Source organism: Bidens hawaiensis, unplaced genomic scaffold (genome assembly GCF_021521415.1).
Source record: "Bidens hawaiensis isolate Kalapana, Puna unplaced genomic scaffold, B.hawaiensis_p1.1 tig00024422_1, whole genome shotgun sequence".
Classification (NCBI taxonomy): Eukaryota; Viridiplantae; Streptophyta; class Magnoliopsida; order Asterales; family Asteraceae; genus Bidens; species Bidens hawaiensis.
The window spans coordinates 188155-205368 of record NW_027493847.1 but is presented as its reverse complement, the minus strand read 5'-3'; the positions used below and the strand labels follow the sequence as shown (position 1 = coordinate 205368).

The 17214-nt window shown below is 40.2% G+C and overlaps 1 protein-coding gene across 1 annotated transcript; it reads left to right on the top strand.

The window, feature by feature from the left end:
• The first annotated feature begins 2935 nt into the window (after nt 1-2935).
• LOC143569232 (late embryogenesis abundant protein At1g64065-like) lies at nt 2936-3920 on the top strand. Its single transcript, XM_077055201.1, has one exon. It carries the CDS (start codon nt 3160-3162, stop codon nt 3835-3837), a length of 678 nt encoding a protein of 225 aa, XP_076911316.1. The 5' UTR covers nt 2936-3159; the 3' UTR covers nt 3838-3920.
• The last annotated feature ends 13294 nt before the right edge of the window (nt 3921-17214 follow it).

The following is a 17214-nucleotide window of genomic DNA, read 5'->3' as shown; positions in this document are numbered from 1 at the left end:
GTAATACAAAAGAAAATTATTATAAAAAATAAAATTTTGATTTCACGTATATTATTTATCCATTTAATTATTATTTGTTTTCTTAATTTCTATAATCAGACTTTTGTTTTCTTTGAACGGTTATTATCAAACTCGTGAAATTGATCGAGTGTTTGTGGGGGAATTGGGCAGTTCTTAATTTCATGATTTTAGCGGGCACTTCAATCACTCCCAAACCACAACACGACCTAATTTCCAGTGACCTAAATGAATGTTGAACTAGAGGAGCGCTTCAAAGGGTTTAGTCGCCGGTGATCGAAAGGAACCGACCGGACCGCCTAAGTGTTTAATCACAACACCAACCTTCAATCTTAGGCCAGTAAAACGAAAATGATTATGCTCATCAACAATGTGAAATTGTGTGTTTAAGTGTAGCAATGGAACGAACGAATTGGTTTATGCTTTTATCTTTTTAATTTGAATCGAACCTTCGTTTTAGTTTTATTCGGTAATAGCGTCGGTGTCATATTGGTTTGCAACTATATGGAGGCGTATTGTTTAATTGTAACCTAAGTAAGTTCGGTGCTGCTCTTTACTGACCCCCAAACTAAGGATGAACAAATCAGTAATTAAACAAATACAAAAGATATAAATACTCAAACAATAAGAATCCTTATAAATTATACAAACTATCTAGGGTGGGCAGGGACATCTTTACACCAAGTATAGAATAGAATTAAAACTAAACCAAGTTGAAACTATAGAATAACCAACTATGTGTACATTATTACCAATTCCAATAGCTAATTAAGAACATATGGAATTGGTCTTCTATTTAACTCTGTACCATCCCGCTCATCTTCAAAAAAGTAGGGTGAAAACAAGCCAAGCCTCTCATGAACTACTTGAGATCGGCTCGTTAATAGCTTGAATAGAATTGAGCTTAAACGAGCTCAATAAAGCTTGTTTAGTGAACGAGTACGAGCTTAAACGAGCTCAATAAAGCTTGTTTAGTAAACGAGCTCGAGCCTTAAAATAAGTTGTTTAATAAATTAGCCCGAGCTTCACTTGTTGAGCTCGAGCTGGCTCGAGAGCCTAAATGAGCCTTAAGCGTATATATTTTTTATTAAATACTTGGCATTGCCTAATTGTATTAAAGGTGGATCAAAGGGACAACTGCATCTTGTTGATGAGGATAATGACATGGATGATGGGATGTTTAAAGGTATTTTGTTGTTGATTTTAAAAGTTGTATAATTTAAACCTTTTTATACTGATTTACTTATATATGATTTTACAAGTTATTGGATTAGATATTGAGCTAGAAGGTATGCGGAAATATTTTGATAGCCAACGAGGAATTATTGAATCAACGATGCGGAATATTATGGAAAGCTACCTAATGGAGTACATCAGGATCTTAAAGATACTGTAGCCGGTTTTCGTTACTTTTTAAAATTGTAATTGACAACTTTATTTTGATTATGTTGTTTTTCTAAGATTGGACATATATTAAATTGCGATATGAGATTATCTACTTTATTTATGTTTTTTTTATATAATTGAGATCCTATTGTATATTAATAAAGTTTTAATATTTCAAATAATGAACTAGAGTGTTGCATTTGTCTATAAAAAGGTTGCATTTGTTATGACTAAAATCTTAAATAAATGTTGCATTTGATGTAAAAAAAGGTTGCATTTTACTTTTGAAAATATAATAATAGTCGCATTAGAGTTTAGAAAAAGTTGCATGTGTTTGTTAGAAAAGTTGCATTTAAAAGTAAAAAAGTTGCATTAGCACATTTAAAAGGTTGCATTTGAATAGTAAAAGCAACCATTTCAAAAAAGGTTGCATTATCTAACAAAAAGGTTGTATTAAGTCTACTGCAACTTCACATAATGCAGCCCTTGATAAAAGGTTGCATCAGGCCTAATGCAACATTTTCAAGGCTTAAAGCAACTTTTTGTTGGGTTGCAATAGCTTCATTTTCTTATAGTGAAAGTATAAGAAAATTATTAAACTGGTAAATAAAACACGTAAAGTTAACACTTACCCAAGTTTTGCTTTTAAAAATATAGTTTATTAAATATTTTAATTAGTTGAAAGAAAAGTAAAACTAAGAAAATAAAAATCATTATTTTTATTTATGGATTATGGTAAGTGATTTAGAGGTTATAATAATTAATAAAATATTAAAATTTTGAATAGTAAATTCAATAGTAACTTTGTGAGGAGGTTTAATATCCTTTTTAATATATATATATTAATTGCAATCAAACATTATCTTAAAATATCATTTTATAACGTTAAATCTCCTTTATTAACTATTTTTTTATAACGGCGACTTTATTTGTATTCAGGTTACAACACTGTCTAAATTTGGAAAGCCTCATTGCATCACTCTGGCTATACTATGTTATTTTAACCGAGCCCACACTGACTTCAAAGTTTGACTTGGCCGTTCCCTCAAGAAACCATATCACCGGTTGTCACTTGACAGTCGTTGTGACACCGTAAGAGCAAAACTATCTGGCGTAACACATGGTGGGCCGAAAACCCTGGTGGACAGGTTCAGCTCAAATCCTTTATCGCTAATATCCACCCAAAATGACACAAGTGGAAATCGAATTAAGTCTTTATCAGAGAACACAAACCTTCTACCACTAGATTACAAGTGAAGGATCTCCATTATTAAGTACTTAATATGTTTTTTAAATTATTCTAAACTTATATAATGTATAAATTCAAAATTTTCTTGTGTTAGAAAAAAAAAACTCATCCAAGAATATGTTCAATAGTTAGAGTAATCTTATGTCTCATAATACAGTGGGAGAAAAACATTCAGTAAAATATATTATGATGACCGGAGAAGGAGATTTTAACCTCAGCTCTATTTATTGGTCTAAGCAAGATACTACTTATTTGAAATGAATTGCACAATTCATAATTAGTCGTCCACCATCTTGCATTTACATATGAAAATTCTCAACTTTGGAATTATCCAACTACTAAGTCAACGGTCAAAGTCACTGCCGGACACGGCAATATTCACTAATACAAATTATTTCCACAATCCACACCACCATGATCAACAACAACCCAACTAGATAAACAAACTCAACTCATCTGACAGACAATCAGTTACACTTGGCCGTTAAAAATACATAAACAAATCCATGGCAGACGAAGATCATGAAGAAAAGTCTCTGACTCCGGCGATCAAGCCCCCTCCTCCCCCTGTCACCGTGGACGAAACCTTATCCATCGAACTGCGAAAACAACACCGCGGCTTCCGTAACCGGACCATCTGTTGCGGCATCATCACTGCGGTTATACTCATAATATCCGTTGTTATGTTAATATTAGGTTTCACAATCTTCCATGTTAAAAACCCTAAAATCAACTTGAACTCGGTCACACTCACTGGACTCGACCGAGTCAACTCAACAGGTCTAGCCACTAATAATCTGACAGTTGTGGCTGACGTCAGCGTGAAGAACCCTAATGTTGCTGCCTTTAAGTTTGAGAAAACTAATTCTAGTCTTTATTACCGGGGTGCGGTGGTGAGTGTGGCGGATATTCCGGCTGGGGTGGCTAAGGCGAGGAGGACGGTGAGATTGGACGTTACGTTTCCGGTGACCGTGGCAGAGATTGCCAGAAACCCGCAGCTTGTTAGTGATTTTATGGCGGGTAAACCTTTGCTGGTGGAAAGTTATACGAAGATTGTTGGCAAGGTTAAGATTTTGCATATTATTAAGAGAAAAGTTACGGTAACTATGAACTGTTCGATCGCTGTTAACGCAACCGGCCTGACGATTGTTAACCAAGAATGCAAGAAGCATGTTTCCATCTAGGCTTTGGATGGTTTTATTATTTTTAAAGATTTATTTTTGTATTTTCTGTAATGTTATATGCATGTATGTAAAAGGTGTTACAAAGTTTTTTTTATTATAGATATACATACATATAGAATTATAGATATATGATATTCCTGATTAGGCTGAGGGGTGTGGGGCTTCAGCGGGGGCGCGAGAGCCCCTCCGCTCGCGCCCCCAGGCGCGAGCACCACACCACCGAGGCGCGAGAGGGGCGCGAGAGGGGCGCGAGCACGGGAACCAAGGCGGGCGCAAGGCCGGTCGCGGGAAGGCTGAGGCGTAAAGGGACGTGGGAATGCGTGAAAGAGCCGTTGGGATGAGAAATGAGCCGTTGGACTTGTTTATTTTTATTGGTATAAAATCTGTTTATCCTATATATAAACCTAAACCAATTACCACACCCAAAATCACATACCACACCCAAAATCACATAAAACAATTACCACAACTTCAAAAAAAACCCAAAATCAACCCATCTTCCAAACCTTTTTTTAAAAATATGGCTGGAAATTAGTACCCAAACCTAGATTCAGGTTATAGTTACGACGATTTATGGTCGTCACCAGACCAATCGATGTTTTTTTCGGGGTCGCAAGAAACATCCGGCTTTCAACCATCCAACATACAACCGTCTCCTAACTTTGTTGTTCCGGAGACACAAGAATCACACGGTGAAGCTACGGGACAAAGAAGACGCGCCCACCGGAAAAAACAAGTTGCAACGGACGGGTCACGTTGAATTCCTCATACAAGTATATATCAAGTCATCATAAACCACTCAAAGTCACATGTTCTTATGTTTGTCATACAAGTATATATCATGTCATCTCGATCTCGTGAGCTTAAGATTGCTTTATGTTTTCAAACACCCAATAATATATATTTTTTGTAGTTTCGTTTAAATATAATAAGAGTAAGTTTTAATAATATGTTGAAAGCGTGCAAGGCAGACTATGACATGTAAACAACCCTATATCAACAACACTAAAAGTTAAATTTGCAAGAATAACTTACATTAGACGTATATTATTAAGAGAAGAGAGGAACTATATATTTTCTAACGTGTACTAGTATATTGCTCATTCGCTAATACGAGTGTACGGAATGGGGATATGCGGAGTCCATACCGATCCGTACCATAGAGAACACCACCCTGTCTGTACCTGTACCGAATACAAATCATCTTGAATGGGCTACTTTCCGATATTGTATTTGAAGCAGTTGTTCGAATTCCTTATGATACGCAACTGAACAAGTTTTTGCTAATGGTAAAAAAGGGGCTTTGAATGTAGGGCCGACTATTCTTATTTGACCAGAGGGTTTTGAATTAGCCCCTCCCGATCGTATTTCCCTCGAGTGTTGATCAGTTCTTAATGTAAGTAATATAAAACATGACAAACATTAAATCTAAGAACCTGTTACAGCATGGAGAGTAGTAACCGCAACAGAGAATGATGTAGACGACATGGTTGTCAGCTTGGCCGAGTTCCCCTTTAGGATGTATAGTTAAGGATGGTGTTCTCAAGAACCCGGTTTTAGGAGAGAGGAGGCACACAAATTGTTATGTGTGTGTAATTATGTTATGATGTTAATATTTATCTCTTTATATATACACCCAAGGGGAAACCCTTTATTAGTTAGTAATGGTAATATGGTCCATCAACAATTACCAAACTAAAACAAAGCGTTAGAACAGCTTGATATATTACCAAAAGGTACATCATGATTGTTACAAGGAAAGAACAATATGCAAGCTACAAACAAAAACAAATCTATACAGGAGGTTGTTGAGTTGCATCAGAGTCTTGATGCTGGGAAGGAGTCTCTGGGTCCTCTTCCGGAGGACCACGAAGAAAATCTTAAAGTAGTTTCACACCATTTTCCGTTGTGAAAAACTCGACAAGGGCACCTTAAAGAGAAAAGGTTAAATCATCAAATGCTTGTAACTTTTCACTATACTCACCTTCCATGTCATGCCCGTACGACACGTGTTCTTCAAGTGGTCGCTGATTGATCACAACCTGAACACCTTCCTCGAAACCAACCTTGCGTTCGACTTGGGAAGAAACGTGTTTGTATTCCGCTAGACAGTTTCCCAGCTTGAGACCATCCTTGATATGATCAATAACCTAGGTACAAGGAATATTAGTGACAAAAGAAATTAACCAAGGAAGATGTAAAAGGATAACATATTCTTACCAATGGCAAGCCTTGTGTTATAAGCCATTGTTTGTCATCCTGAGCTTGCTTGGCTTTGTTCTTGAACCCAGCATAACCTTCCGCAAGTGTGATATTATCATCCTTGAGCTCTTTGGTTAATTTTTCCATTTCTTCTGCCTGAGCTTTCCGCAACTTAGCTTCTTCCTAAAAAATTGTTGATCATTTCCCCCTGAATAGTGACTTGCCCCTGTGACGTAACATTTGCTTCTAGTTCCTTAGCAAGTTCTGTCACACCCTCATCTTGGGCCTAGGTGTGTGACTCGATAATTGGTACCGCATTTGTAAATAAATCAGAGTTACGAATTATTAGCGGAAGACTTTATAAAACATAAGGATTAAAGTTGTAAAATATTTACAATACAAAAGATGGAACGAAATTTCCATTTACGTTTACTTGTTTTATGTTTACAAAACCACCTTTTAATTCATAATTAAGTTTAACAAAAATTATCCGAGCCATCGGATTCTTGAGCCTTCGTCCTTTCTACTCTAGTCTTGATTACATGCAAAATGTTATAAAAATACGTCAGCAACGAATGCTGGTGAATATGCTGACGCAAAAACATTTTCTTTTACTTTGTTACCCCTCGAGGGTTACGCATGCCTCGGCCCATCTTGGCTTAGGAATAACAAAGTTAAAACAGTATCATTATAAACTCGAGCCTCTACCTAGGTCACCCCAGCAAGACACCGCAGCGTCTCGACGCACTTAGGTACCATAAATATACACAAGTGCATTCTCACTCGAACATACTTTGGTTCGGCCCATCGTGGCTGGAGGTCGTGACCAGGCGTGGTGCGATGTGCCCACCGCATTTACCACATATGTAAGGATCCAGACAAACATATACTACAGCCTGAGGGCTAGGTTTTTACTCTTATTCATAATGTTTTTAGAGACACTTAGTCGCATGTAAAGTTTTACACATAACACGTTTATTTATTTGAAAACAAATTTGTAAAAGTGGGCGTATTCACATTTGATCGGGATCGGTTTCCAACACCGCCCTTGAGTCTCTTTCTTGCTATCTCGCACCTATAGTACGAGTATAACTTTCATTAGTCGGATATACAATCCGGCTTAAGACCTTTAGTCTTATTTATCTCGATGAACCTTTAGTTCAATAATCCTTTACTTTAAAACCTTTAGTTTTAAAAGCAATATTTATAAACCTTTAGTTTATTATAAAAACCCGACGTTTCTTCTTTTCTAAGAAACGTATTCTTTTTCTTTTATCATATAAGAATACCCTTATATAATATTCATAACAAAGAATTATATATAATTCACACACACACACACACACATACACACACACATACACACACACACACACACACATATATATATATACTTTCATTTTTCTTTCTTTTCTTTTCTTTGTTATATAATTTCTTTTCATAAGCATCGAGTATACTTCCGACTTTAGGTATTAAGTCTTATAAAATTTTATTATTATTTTAGTCGGGTAATAAGCCTTACCATTCCTCGCCTTATAATTCCTTAGATACTCGAGCAGCACTTCTACGCCGCTTAGTCTTTTCAACACTCGCTTTGATCGCCTCTTCACTTCGGCACGCAAATCGAGACACCAAATCTTCTCGGCACGCACTTCGAGATGATCGTCAGGATGTGAAAGCAGCACCACCTTCTTTTTCGGAACGTCGTCGAGGAGTGGTACGAATATCGAGGTATGAAACGTTTATCAAGGAATCGGGGCACGGTTTTCGAGGTGTATCGATGGTACGAACTTCGAGATGTAGTGAGAGACTAGAGAGATGATTGAAAGCAGGTTGTGAGGTGTGAAAATATCAAACCCGGACCTTGCTATTTATAGGCAAATTTTGTGACCCATCGCGGTACGCGCCCGCCATCAGGGAACCCGTCGCGTACCGCGATGTAGCTCTGGTGACGCAGACAGTAGGTCTGCCACGTGTCGCCACGTGGCAGACGGTGTGCCACGTGTTAACACGTGGCAGTCGACATGCCACGTGTGGCCACGTGTCGGGACACGTGGCGACCGGTGTGCCACGTGTGGACACGTGGTGATAAGGTGTCAGGCGTGTCAGGCCACGTTATCGCGGTACGCGGTGACGTAGGCTCAACGGCGATCGTGTATTGCCGTTGACTTCTTCTAGAATATTTGACCAAGCCCCATCGCGGTACGCGATGGGCTTGTCCTTTATCCCGTCGTGTAGCGCGATAGGACAAGAAATCAGATTTTTCATTTTTAACCTTGGAGTTTGGATTCTGGCAGAATTTGTCCCTTAACTTTGGAAAGTTGACATTTTTGGCCCAAAATTTACGTGATGTTACATCCTCCTCACCTTGAAATAAATCTCGTTCTCGAGGTTGCTTCACGAAAACAAGTGGGGATATTTCTTTCTCATTTCAGACTCGAGTTCCCATGTATACTCAGGTCCTTTTCGGGAATCCCATTTCACTTTCACGATTTTCAAGGTTCGTCTTTTAAGTTTCTTTAGCTTTAAACCTTCGATTTGGATTGGACGTTCTACAAATTTTAAGTTCTCGTTAATTTCTACGTCTTTTAACGGCATCGAGAGAGATTCATTAGCAAAACATTTACGCAGATTCGAGATATGCGATACATCGTGTACCCCTTGCATTTCCTCGGGCAGTCGCAATCGGTATGCGACGGTACCAATTCGTTAAAGTACCTCAAAGGGTCCAACGAATCGAGGACTTAACTTTCCTTTCTTGCCGAAGCGGACTACGCCTTTCCATGGCGAAACTTTCAAAAGAACTTTATCACCGACACTAAACTCTAACGGCTTACGACGAACGTCGGCGTAACTCTTTTGGCGATCACGTGCCGTCTTGAGTCGTTCTTGGATTTGAATAATCTTGTTGGTGGTTTCTTGGACTATCTCGGGTCCAGACAACTGATTATCTCCGGTTTCAGACCAACACACGGGCGTCCTACATTTTCGACCATATAACGCCTCAAATGGTTCGGCTTGAATGCTCGTGTGATAACTATTGTTATACGAGAATTCCATTAGGGGTAAGTGGTCATCCCAACTTCCACCTAAGTCTACCACACATGCGCGGAGCATATCTTCCAATGTTTGAATTGTCCTTTCGCTTTGCCCATCAGTTTGTGGATGATAGGCAGTGCTAAGGTTTAACTTCGTACCTAGCGCATGTTGGAAGCTTTTCCAGAAGTGTGACGTGAAACGACTGTCTCGATCAGAAATTATGGACATCGGTACCACATGTAGGGCCACAATATTGTTAACATAGATACGAGCTAATTTGTCCATTGAGTATGACTCATTGATGGGTATGAAGTATGTGGACTCTGTTAATCGATCCACAATTACCCAGATTGCATTATGTTGTCGAGTCGTCTTAGGGAGTTTGGTAATGAAATCCATAGTAATCAACTCCCACTTCCATACAGGAAGTTCGGGTTGCTGAAGCAATCCCGAAGGCTTTTGGTGTTCAGCCTTGACTTTCAAACATGTCAAACATTTCGCCACATGCGAATCGACATCCCTTTTCATCCCGTTCCACCAATAGTTTGCCTTGAGGTTATGGTACATTTTGTCACTCCCGGGATGCATCGTATATTTGGACTTATGGGCTTCGTTTAAGATCTTCTCACGCAATCCTCCAACAATTGTTACCCAAATTCGGTTTCCCGTTCTAAGAATACCTTACCTTCATGATAAACTATTTCGCAGTCATAGTCGTTGAGAGTCTCCATCCAGCGTCGTTAGCGCATGTTGAGCTCTTTTTGATCAAAGATGTGTTTTAAGCTCTTATGATCAGTGTACACGGTAAATCTTACTTCATAGAGATAATGCCTCCATATCTTGAGTGCGAAGATTATGGCGCCTAACTCTAGATCGTGAGTCGTATAGTTCTTCTCGTATACTTTCAATTGACGAGAGGCGTAAGCGATTACTTTCTTTCATTGCATCAATACACATCCCAAGCCGGAATGAGATGTATCGCAAAAGACAACGAAATCTTCAAATCCTTCTGGCAAGGCCAATATAGGAGCTTGGATAAGCTTTTGTTTAAGTATATCGAATGCCTCTTGTTGTTTTGTTCCCCATTCATATTTGATGTTCTTTCGAGTCAAGGAGGTTAGGGGAACAGCGATTCGAGAAAAGTTCTCAATAAACCTTCGATAATAACCGGCCAATCCCAAGAAGCTTCGAATCTCGGTTGGCGACTTTGGGATCTCCCACTTAGAGATAGCTTCAATCTTAGCGGGGTCTACTTGAATACCGTTTACGTTAATGATGTGACCAAGAAATTGCACTTCGTGCAACCAGAACTCGCATTTCGAAAACTTGGCGTACAATTTCTCGGTTCTTAGAATTTCAAGTAACGTTTGAAGGTGACTTTCATGTTCGGCCTTGGACTTAGAATAAATTAGTATGTTGTCGATGAATACGATCACAAATTTATCTAAATAAGGCTTACATATACGATTCATCATATCCATGAACGCAGCCGGCGCATTAGTAAGTCCAAATGGCATAACGGTGAACTCATAATGGCCGTACCTTGTTCGAAACGCGGTCTTTGGAATGTATTAGGATTGAACCTTAAGTTGGTGAGAGCCGGAACGAAGATCGATCTTGGAAAAGAAGCTAGCACCTTGGAGTTGGTCAAAAAGATCGTCGATTCGAGGAAGTGGATATCGGTTCTTGATGGTAACCTTGTTGAGAGCTCGGTAATCGATGCACATTCGCATGGATCCATCCTTCTTCTTTTCAAAAAGTATCGGCGCTCCCCATGGTGATGAACTTGGTCGTATAAATCCTTTCTCGAGAAGCTCGTCAAGTTGTTTCTTCAGTTCTTTAATCTCGGTTGGTGCGAGGCGATATGGAGCTTTAGCGATCGGAGCAGTTCCAGGAATAAGATTGATTCTAAATTCTACTTCACGATTGGGAGGAATGCCGGGAAGTTCATCAGGAAAGACATCGAAAAATCAGAAACTACAGGAACGTCTTTGACTTCTTTGGGTTTAGATTCTTCGGTGACGTAGGACATGAATGCTAAGCATCCTTGATTCAAACATTTGTTAGCCCTTATAATAGAGATTAGGCTAACTTGGCCAGCGTCTTTATCCTTTTCAATCCGAATTGTTCATTTGTCCGGGGATTGGAGTTCAATGGTCTTGCTATTGCAAAGGATACGGGCATGGTTGTCGGATAATCAATCCATACCCAATACAACATTAAAACCAACAAGAGTCATAGGCAACAATTGAATAGGTAAAACGTAACCGGCTAACAAGATTTTTCCGTTTTCTAGTGCTTCAGAGATTTTAATGATTTCGCCATTAGCGGTCTCGACGCTTAGAGTTTTATTATGTTTGATTAAGGGTTCGTTTAATAGACTACAAAACTTATAATCTATAAAACTTAAATTTGCTCCTGAATCAAACAAGACTATAGCATAGACATTGTTAACAAGGAACATACCGGTAATAGTTTCCGGTGTGTCGGCCTCTTTCTTCGTATCAAGGACGAACACTCTTGCATTGCCCTTCTTGGGCTCACTCTTCTGACCGCTACCACCCGCACTACCAGCCGCGGGTTTATTCTTGGGGCATTCAAAGCTAAGATGTCCCATCTCCTTGCAATTGTAGCAAGTCATCTTCTTCTTCCAACAATCGGTCGTGGCGTGGCCGAATTTGTGACATGACTCACAAGGACGGGGAGTTAGATGGCATCGACCCCTATGGTATTTCTTGCAAGTTTTGCATTGTGGGATGCCGGAGTTGAAGCCAAACCTTCGTTGGTCGACTCCCTTACCCTTGAAACGGGTATTTCCTTCCTTCTTCGTATCTTGCGTCGTCACGGCCCTCTGATCTTCTTCCTTGTTGCGGATCATTCCGCCCATTAAGTATCCAGCCAACTCCATCGCGGAGTCAGCGGTTTGAGGCAAGTGCGACCTCACCATGTCATGGATCTCTCGTGGTAATCCCCATATGTAGCGTGTAACTTTGCTGGATTCCGGGGTAACCAGCTGGGGCACCAAGCGACAGTATTCGTGGAATTTGGTATTATACTCACGAAGGTTTGTTCCGATAACCTTGTGAGATAGGAACTTGGTTTGGATTTGGTCCGTTTCATGCATCGGACAGAATTTCGACAATATCAACTCCTTAAACTCGCTCTATGACATGTTTTACATAACCTCCCTTCCTCTACTCAAGATCAAAGTATTCCACCATTCTAAGGCCTCGCCTCTAAACATCAGGGCAGAGTATTGAATCTTCTCTTCTTCCGAACACTTGCTAGTAATTACAATTGTCTCTATCTCTTCAAGCCACCTTACAGTCGCGATGGCTCCCTTATCGCCGTGGAAGTCTTTTGGCCCATAGTATTTATAGTCTTTGAACGAACACCCACCAATCTTAAGCCTTTTGAATTCTTGACGGACCCCACCATCAGCGTTCGATTCATGTACACTCTCTTCCATACGAGAAGGTCTAGAGCGGGGTTTGGAAACAGATTTTCGGGAAGGATTAGCCGAGTGAGAATGTTTTGTTTGTCTAGATTGAGATCTAGCCATGGATTCTTCCCTAACCGCGTCTTTAATCATCTTTTGAATTCGATCCATAAATATTTCGGGAATTGGATCTTCTTGTTCTTTTTCGGGTCCCTTTCCTTTTTCTTTTTGTTTTTCGGCTTACTTTCGGGAAGCCTCAAAGTTATTACTTTGTTGAGACATATTATATTTTCTTTTTATTCTTTTATATCTGAAATTTAACGAATGTTCTTTATTAAACACACATTTTATTTCATCATTTGTATATACCATACAAGGTATAAACAAGGATTATTATAACACCATATATATACAATCATACTCGATGTATATATATTCGTATCCATACATTACTTAACACATTACACATAAACTAGATTACACACAAACACTTCGTCTCTTGAAACACGTCATCACCACCATCATCTCAGTCCTTCAAAAACTTCTTAACAACCTTCGTCAGTTTGTTGCATATGTGAAGAAGCTTCTCTCCTATCTTCTTCTTTTTCCCTTCTTCAACCACCTTCTTCCTCCAGTCATCAGTCTCGTGCAACGCGCGATCCAGGTGTTCTTCATATGACTGCGGAATAACGTCGGGGTATCCATATTGTGGCGGTGGGTCACGGTAACCCAGCGTCACCATCTCGAAATGGTTTCTCGGTTCAGGATACGGGACGTAAGTCTGATCAGATGCAAGGTAGAGGTATGTCTTGGCGGCTTGATTTTGCTCGCGAATCTCATCAGCTTGTTCTTGAAGTGAAGGAATCCTTCCTTGAAATGGCGGGAAGCTTGACGAAGCCTGATTCTTTAGTTGCTCCAGATATTGAACATACGGGTCGACAGAACCGTAACTTGGGTCGTCGGAAGTGAGTGATCCACTCATTAATATCTCATTAGGGTTGCCGGGATGCTCTTCTTCCGGTTCGGACTCTTCTACAGGATCCTCCTCTTCAGGATCCTCCTCTTCTTCCTCCATAGGCTCTTCCTCCTCTTCCATATACTGAGTGGTTTCGTTGATCATCGCGGGCATATTGAAACTCTCGTAAGGCGTCGTCTCCCTCATTCTTGGTTTGCGGGATGATCCTTCGCCATTTCTGGGTTGTGAGTTGACTTCAAGAGCGGTAGAGCTTCCGATATGCCACCTTCGTTGGTCGGAGTGGCATTGCATCCAATCGGAGGATGGGGATCTTGGCTCTTCCTTGATTTGTCGGTTTGAAAGGAAGGTATAGGATGGGTGTGCATTTGGGAAATATCTGGTGGGAAAGTATTGCGGTACTTCTGATGGGTGGTAAGTGGGGATTTCTGATGGGTGATATGTCGGTATTTCGGATGAATGATATATAGGCATTGTGGATGGATGATAGCTCGAGTGTCTTGAGGGTTCGACTCTTGGTGGTGGCGGACTATCGGGTAATTTAATTGGGCATTGCTCAGTACCGGGGAAGTATATCGGTTTGGGTCGTTCAATGTATTGGTCTTAGCTAAAGAAAACCTCAAAGTAATCTTCACTCATGACGTCTTTTGGGAACTTGTAGTATTTTCTTGCTCTTCTTGCTTCACGATCATAATACTCCATTAATTTTTTCATAAGACATCTTTGATGGGTGGTTTAGAATGTAGAGAGGGAAAGAAAGGGTTACCAGCCAATCTTATCCCTATTCAAATAAACAAGTAAGATATTTTTCCTATGCCTGGATCGAAGCTTGGGTATTGTTTTATGATACCCAATTCGCTAAGATCGATGGCTATGATACCAACCTGTCACACCCCCATCTTGGGCCTAGGCGTGTGACTCGATAATTGGTACCACATTTGTAAATAAATCATAGTTACGAATTATTAGCGGAAGACTTTATAAAACATAAGGATTAAAGTTGTAAAATATTTACAATACGAAAGATGGAACGAAAGTTCCATTTACGTTTACTTGTTTTATGTTTACAAAACCACCTTTTAATTCATAATTAAGTTTAACAAAAATTATCCGAGCCACCTGATTCTTGAGCCTTCGTCCTTTCAGCTCTAGTCTTGATTACCTGCAAAATGTTATAAAAATACATCAGCAACGAATGCTGGTGAATATGCTGACGCAAAAACATTTTCTTTTACTTTGTAACCCCTCGAGGGTTACGCATGCCTCGGCTCATCTTGCCTTAGGAATAACAAAGTTAAAACAGTATCATTATAAACTCGAGCCTCTACCTAGGTCACCCCAGTAAGACACCGCAGCGTCTCGACGCACTTAGGTACCATAAATATACACAAGGTCATTCTCACTCGAACATACTTTGGTTCGGCCCATCGTGGCTGGAGGTCGTGACCAGGCGAGGTGCGATGTGCCCACCGCGTTTACCACATATGTAAGGATCCAGACAAACGTATACTACAGCCTGAGGGCTAGGCTTTTACTCTTATTCATAATGATTTTAGAGACGCTTAGTCTCATGTAAAGTTTTACACATAACATGTTTATTTATTTGAAAACAAGTTTGTAAAAGTGGGGCGTATTCACCTTTGATCGGGATCGGTTTCCAACACCGTCCTTGAGTCTCTTTCATGCTATCTCGCACATATAGTACAAGTATAAATTTCATTAGTCGGATATACAATCCGGCTTAAGACCTTTAGTCTTATTTATCTCGATGAACCTTTAGTTCAATAATCTTTTACTTTAAAACCTTTAGTTTTAAAAGCAATATTTATAAACCTTTAGTTTATTATAAAAACCCGACGTTTCTTCTTTTCTAAGAAACGTATTCTTTTTATTTTATCATATAAGAATACCCTTAATACTTATATAATATTCATAACAAAGAATTATATATAATTCACACACATATATATATATATACTTTCATTTTTCTTTCTTTTCTTTTCTTTGTTATATAATTTCTTTTCATAAGCATCGAGTATACTTCCGACTTTGGGTATTAAGTCTTATAATATTTTATTATTATTTTAGTCGGGTAATAAGCCTTACCTTTCCTCGGCTTATAATTCCCTAGATACTCGAGCAGCACTTCTACGCCGCTTAGTCTTTTCAACACTCGCTTTGATCGCCTCTTCACTTCGGCACGCAAATCGAGACATCCAATCTTCTCGGCATGCACTTCGAGATGATCCTCGGGATGTAAAAGCAGCACCACCTTCTTGTTTAGAACGTCGTCGGGGAGTGGTACGAATATCGAGGTATGACACGTTTATCGATGAATCGGGGCACGGTTTTCGCGGTGTATCGATGGTACGAACTTCGAGGTGTAGTGAGAGAGTAGAGAGATGATTGAAAGCAGGTTGTGAGGTGTGAAAATATCAAACCCGGACCTTGCTATTTATAAGCAAATTTTGTGACCCATCGCGGTACGCGCCCGCCATTAGGGAACCCGTCGCGTACCGCGACGTAGCTCTGGTGACGCAGACAGTAGGTCTGCCACGTGCTGCCATGTGGCAGTCGATGTGCAACGTGTTAACACGTGGTGGACGACATGCCACGTGTGTCCACGTGTCGGGACACGTGGCGACCGGGGTGCCACGTGTGGACACGTGGTGAAAAGGTGTCTAGCGTGTCAGGCCACGTCATCGCGGTACGCGATGACGTAGGCTCAACGGCGATCGCGTATCGCCATTGACCTCTTCTAGAATATTTGACCAAGCCCCATCGCGGTACGCGATGGGCTTGTCCTTTGTACCGTCGCATAGCGCGATAGGATAAGAAATCGGATTTTTTTTTTAACCTTGAGTTTGGATTCTGGCAGAATTAGTCCCTTAACTTTGGAAAATTGACATTTTTGGCCCAAAATTTACGTAAATGTTACAAGTTCAGTCTCCTTCAGGCGGGTCTCCTCTCGGGAGGCAGCAACAACAACATTTTGTTGCTTGCACGCCGCTTCCTATGCTTTGGATGCTACCGCTTGGCGCTCCTTTTCAGCTACCAAATCCGTCTCGGCATCTTTTAACTTCCACTTGGCAGTATTGGCCTCCAAGCGGTGATCATCAGCAGCTTTCTGTGCCTCCAACACTTTGTTCTCCAGCATCCCCCACTTCTCCCTCATAGAAATCCTTTCCAGGAATATCTCTTGACTACTCGCCATGGTATTTTCCAAATTGTAGTTAAATCCGTTGGACAGGTCAAGACGGGTACACCCACATTGGAAAGCACGTTCCGCAGGCGGGATACCATAACTTAAAATTTTAGCACATGTATCTGCTTCCGAGAAACGTGCGCCTTGAGAGAGACCATTGCGAAATATGGAGAAAATCGTCCTCCTCTAGGTTTGGGTGCCCATAATAGTTTGCATCTGAAGGATGCTGGAACGTACCTTCAAAGGGGATGGAGGGGTTTCGCCGTGCATTTCATGCAATGACGCCCCTTCACCTCCGTGAGTGGAAGGAGAAGATAAAGAAAAGTGTGGTTGAGACTAAGGGTTATCTTGAGATGCGTCTATAGTTTTAGGTATCTTAAGGACGTGTTCAAAATATTTTCCCTTTGAGGATGCTACCCCATCAGGAGAAATAACCTTTTGTGGAGAAGAAGGTTCTTGAATAGTCACCCCTTTCGCGGGCTTGGCAGGAACTTCTGTCACCAATAAGAAAAAAACATA

Excerpts from the sequence above, each read along its gene's own strand:
- LOC143569232 (XM_077055201.1), top strand. The coding sequence starts at position 3,160 with ATGGCAGACGAAGATCATGAAGAAAAGTCTCTGACTCCGGCGATCAAG.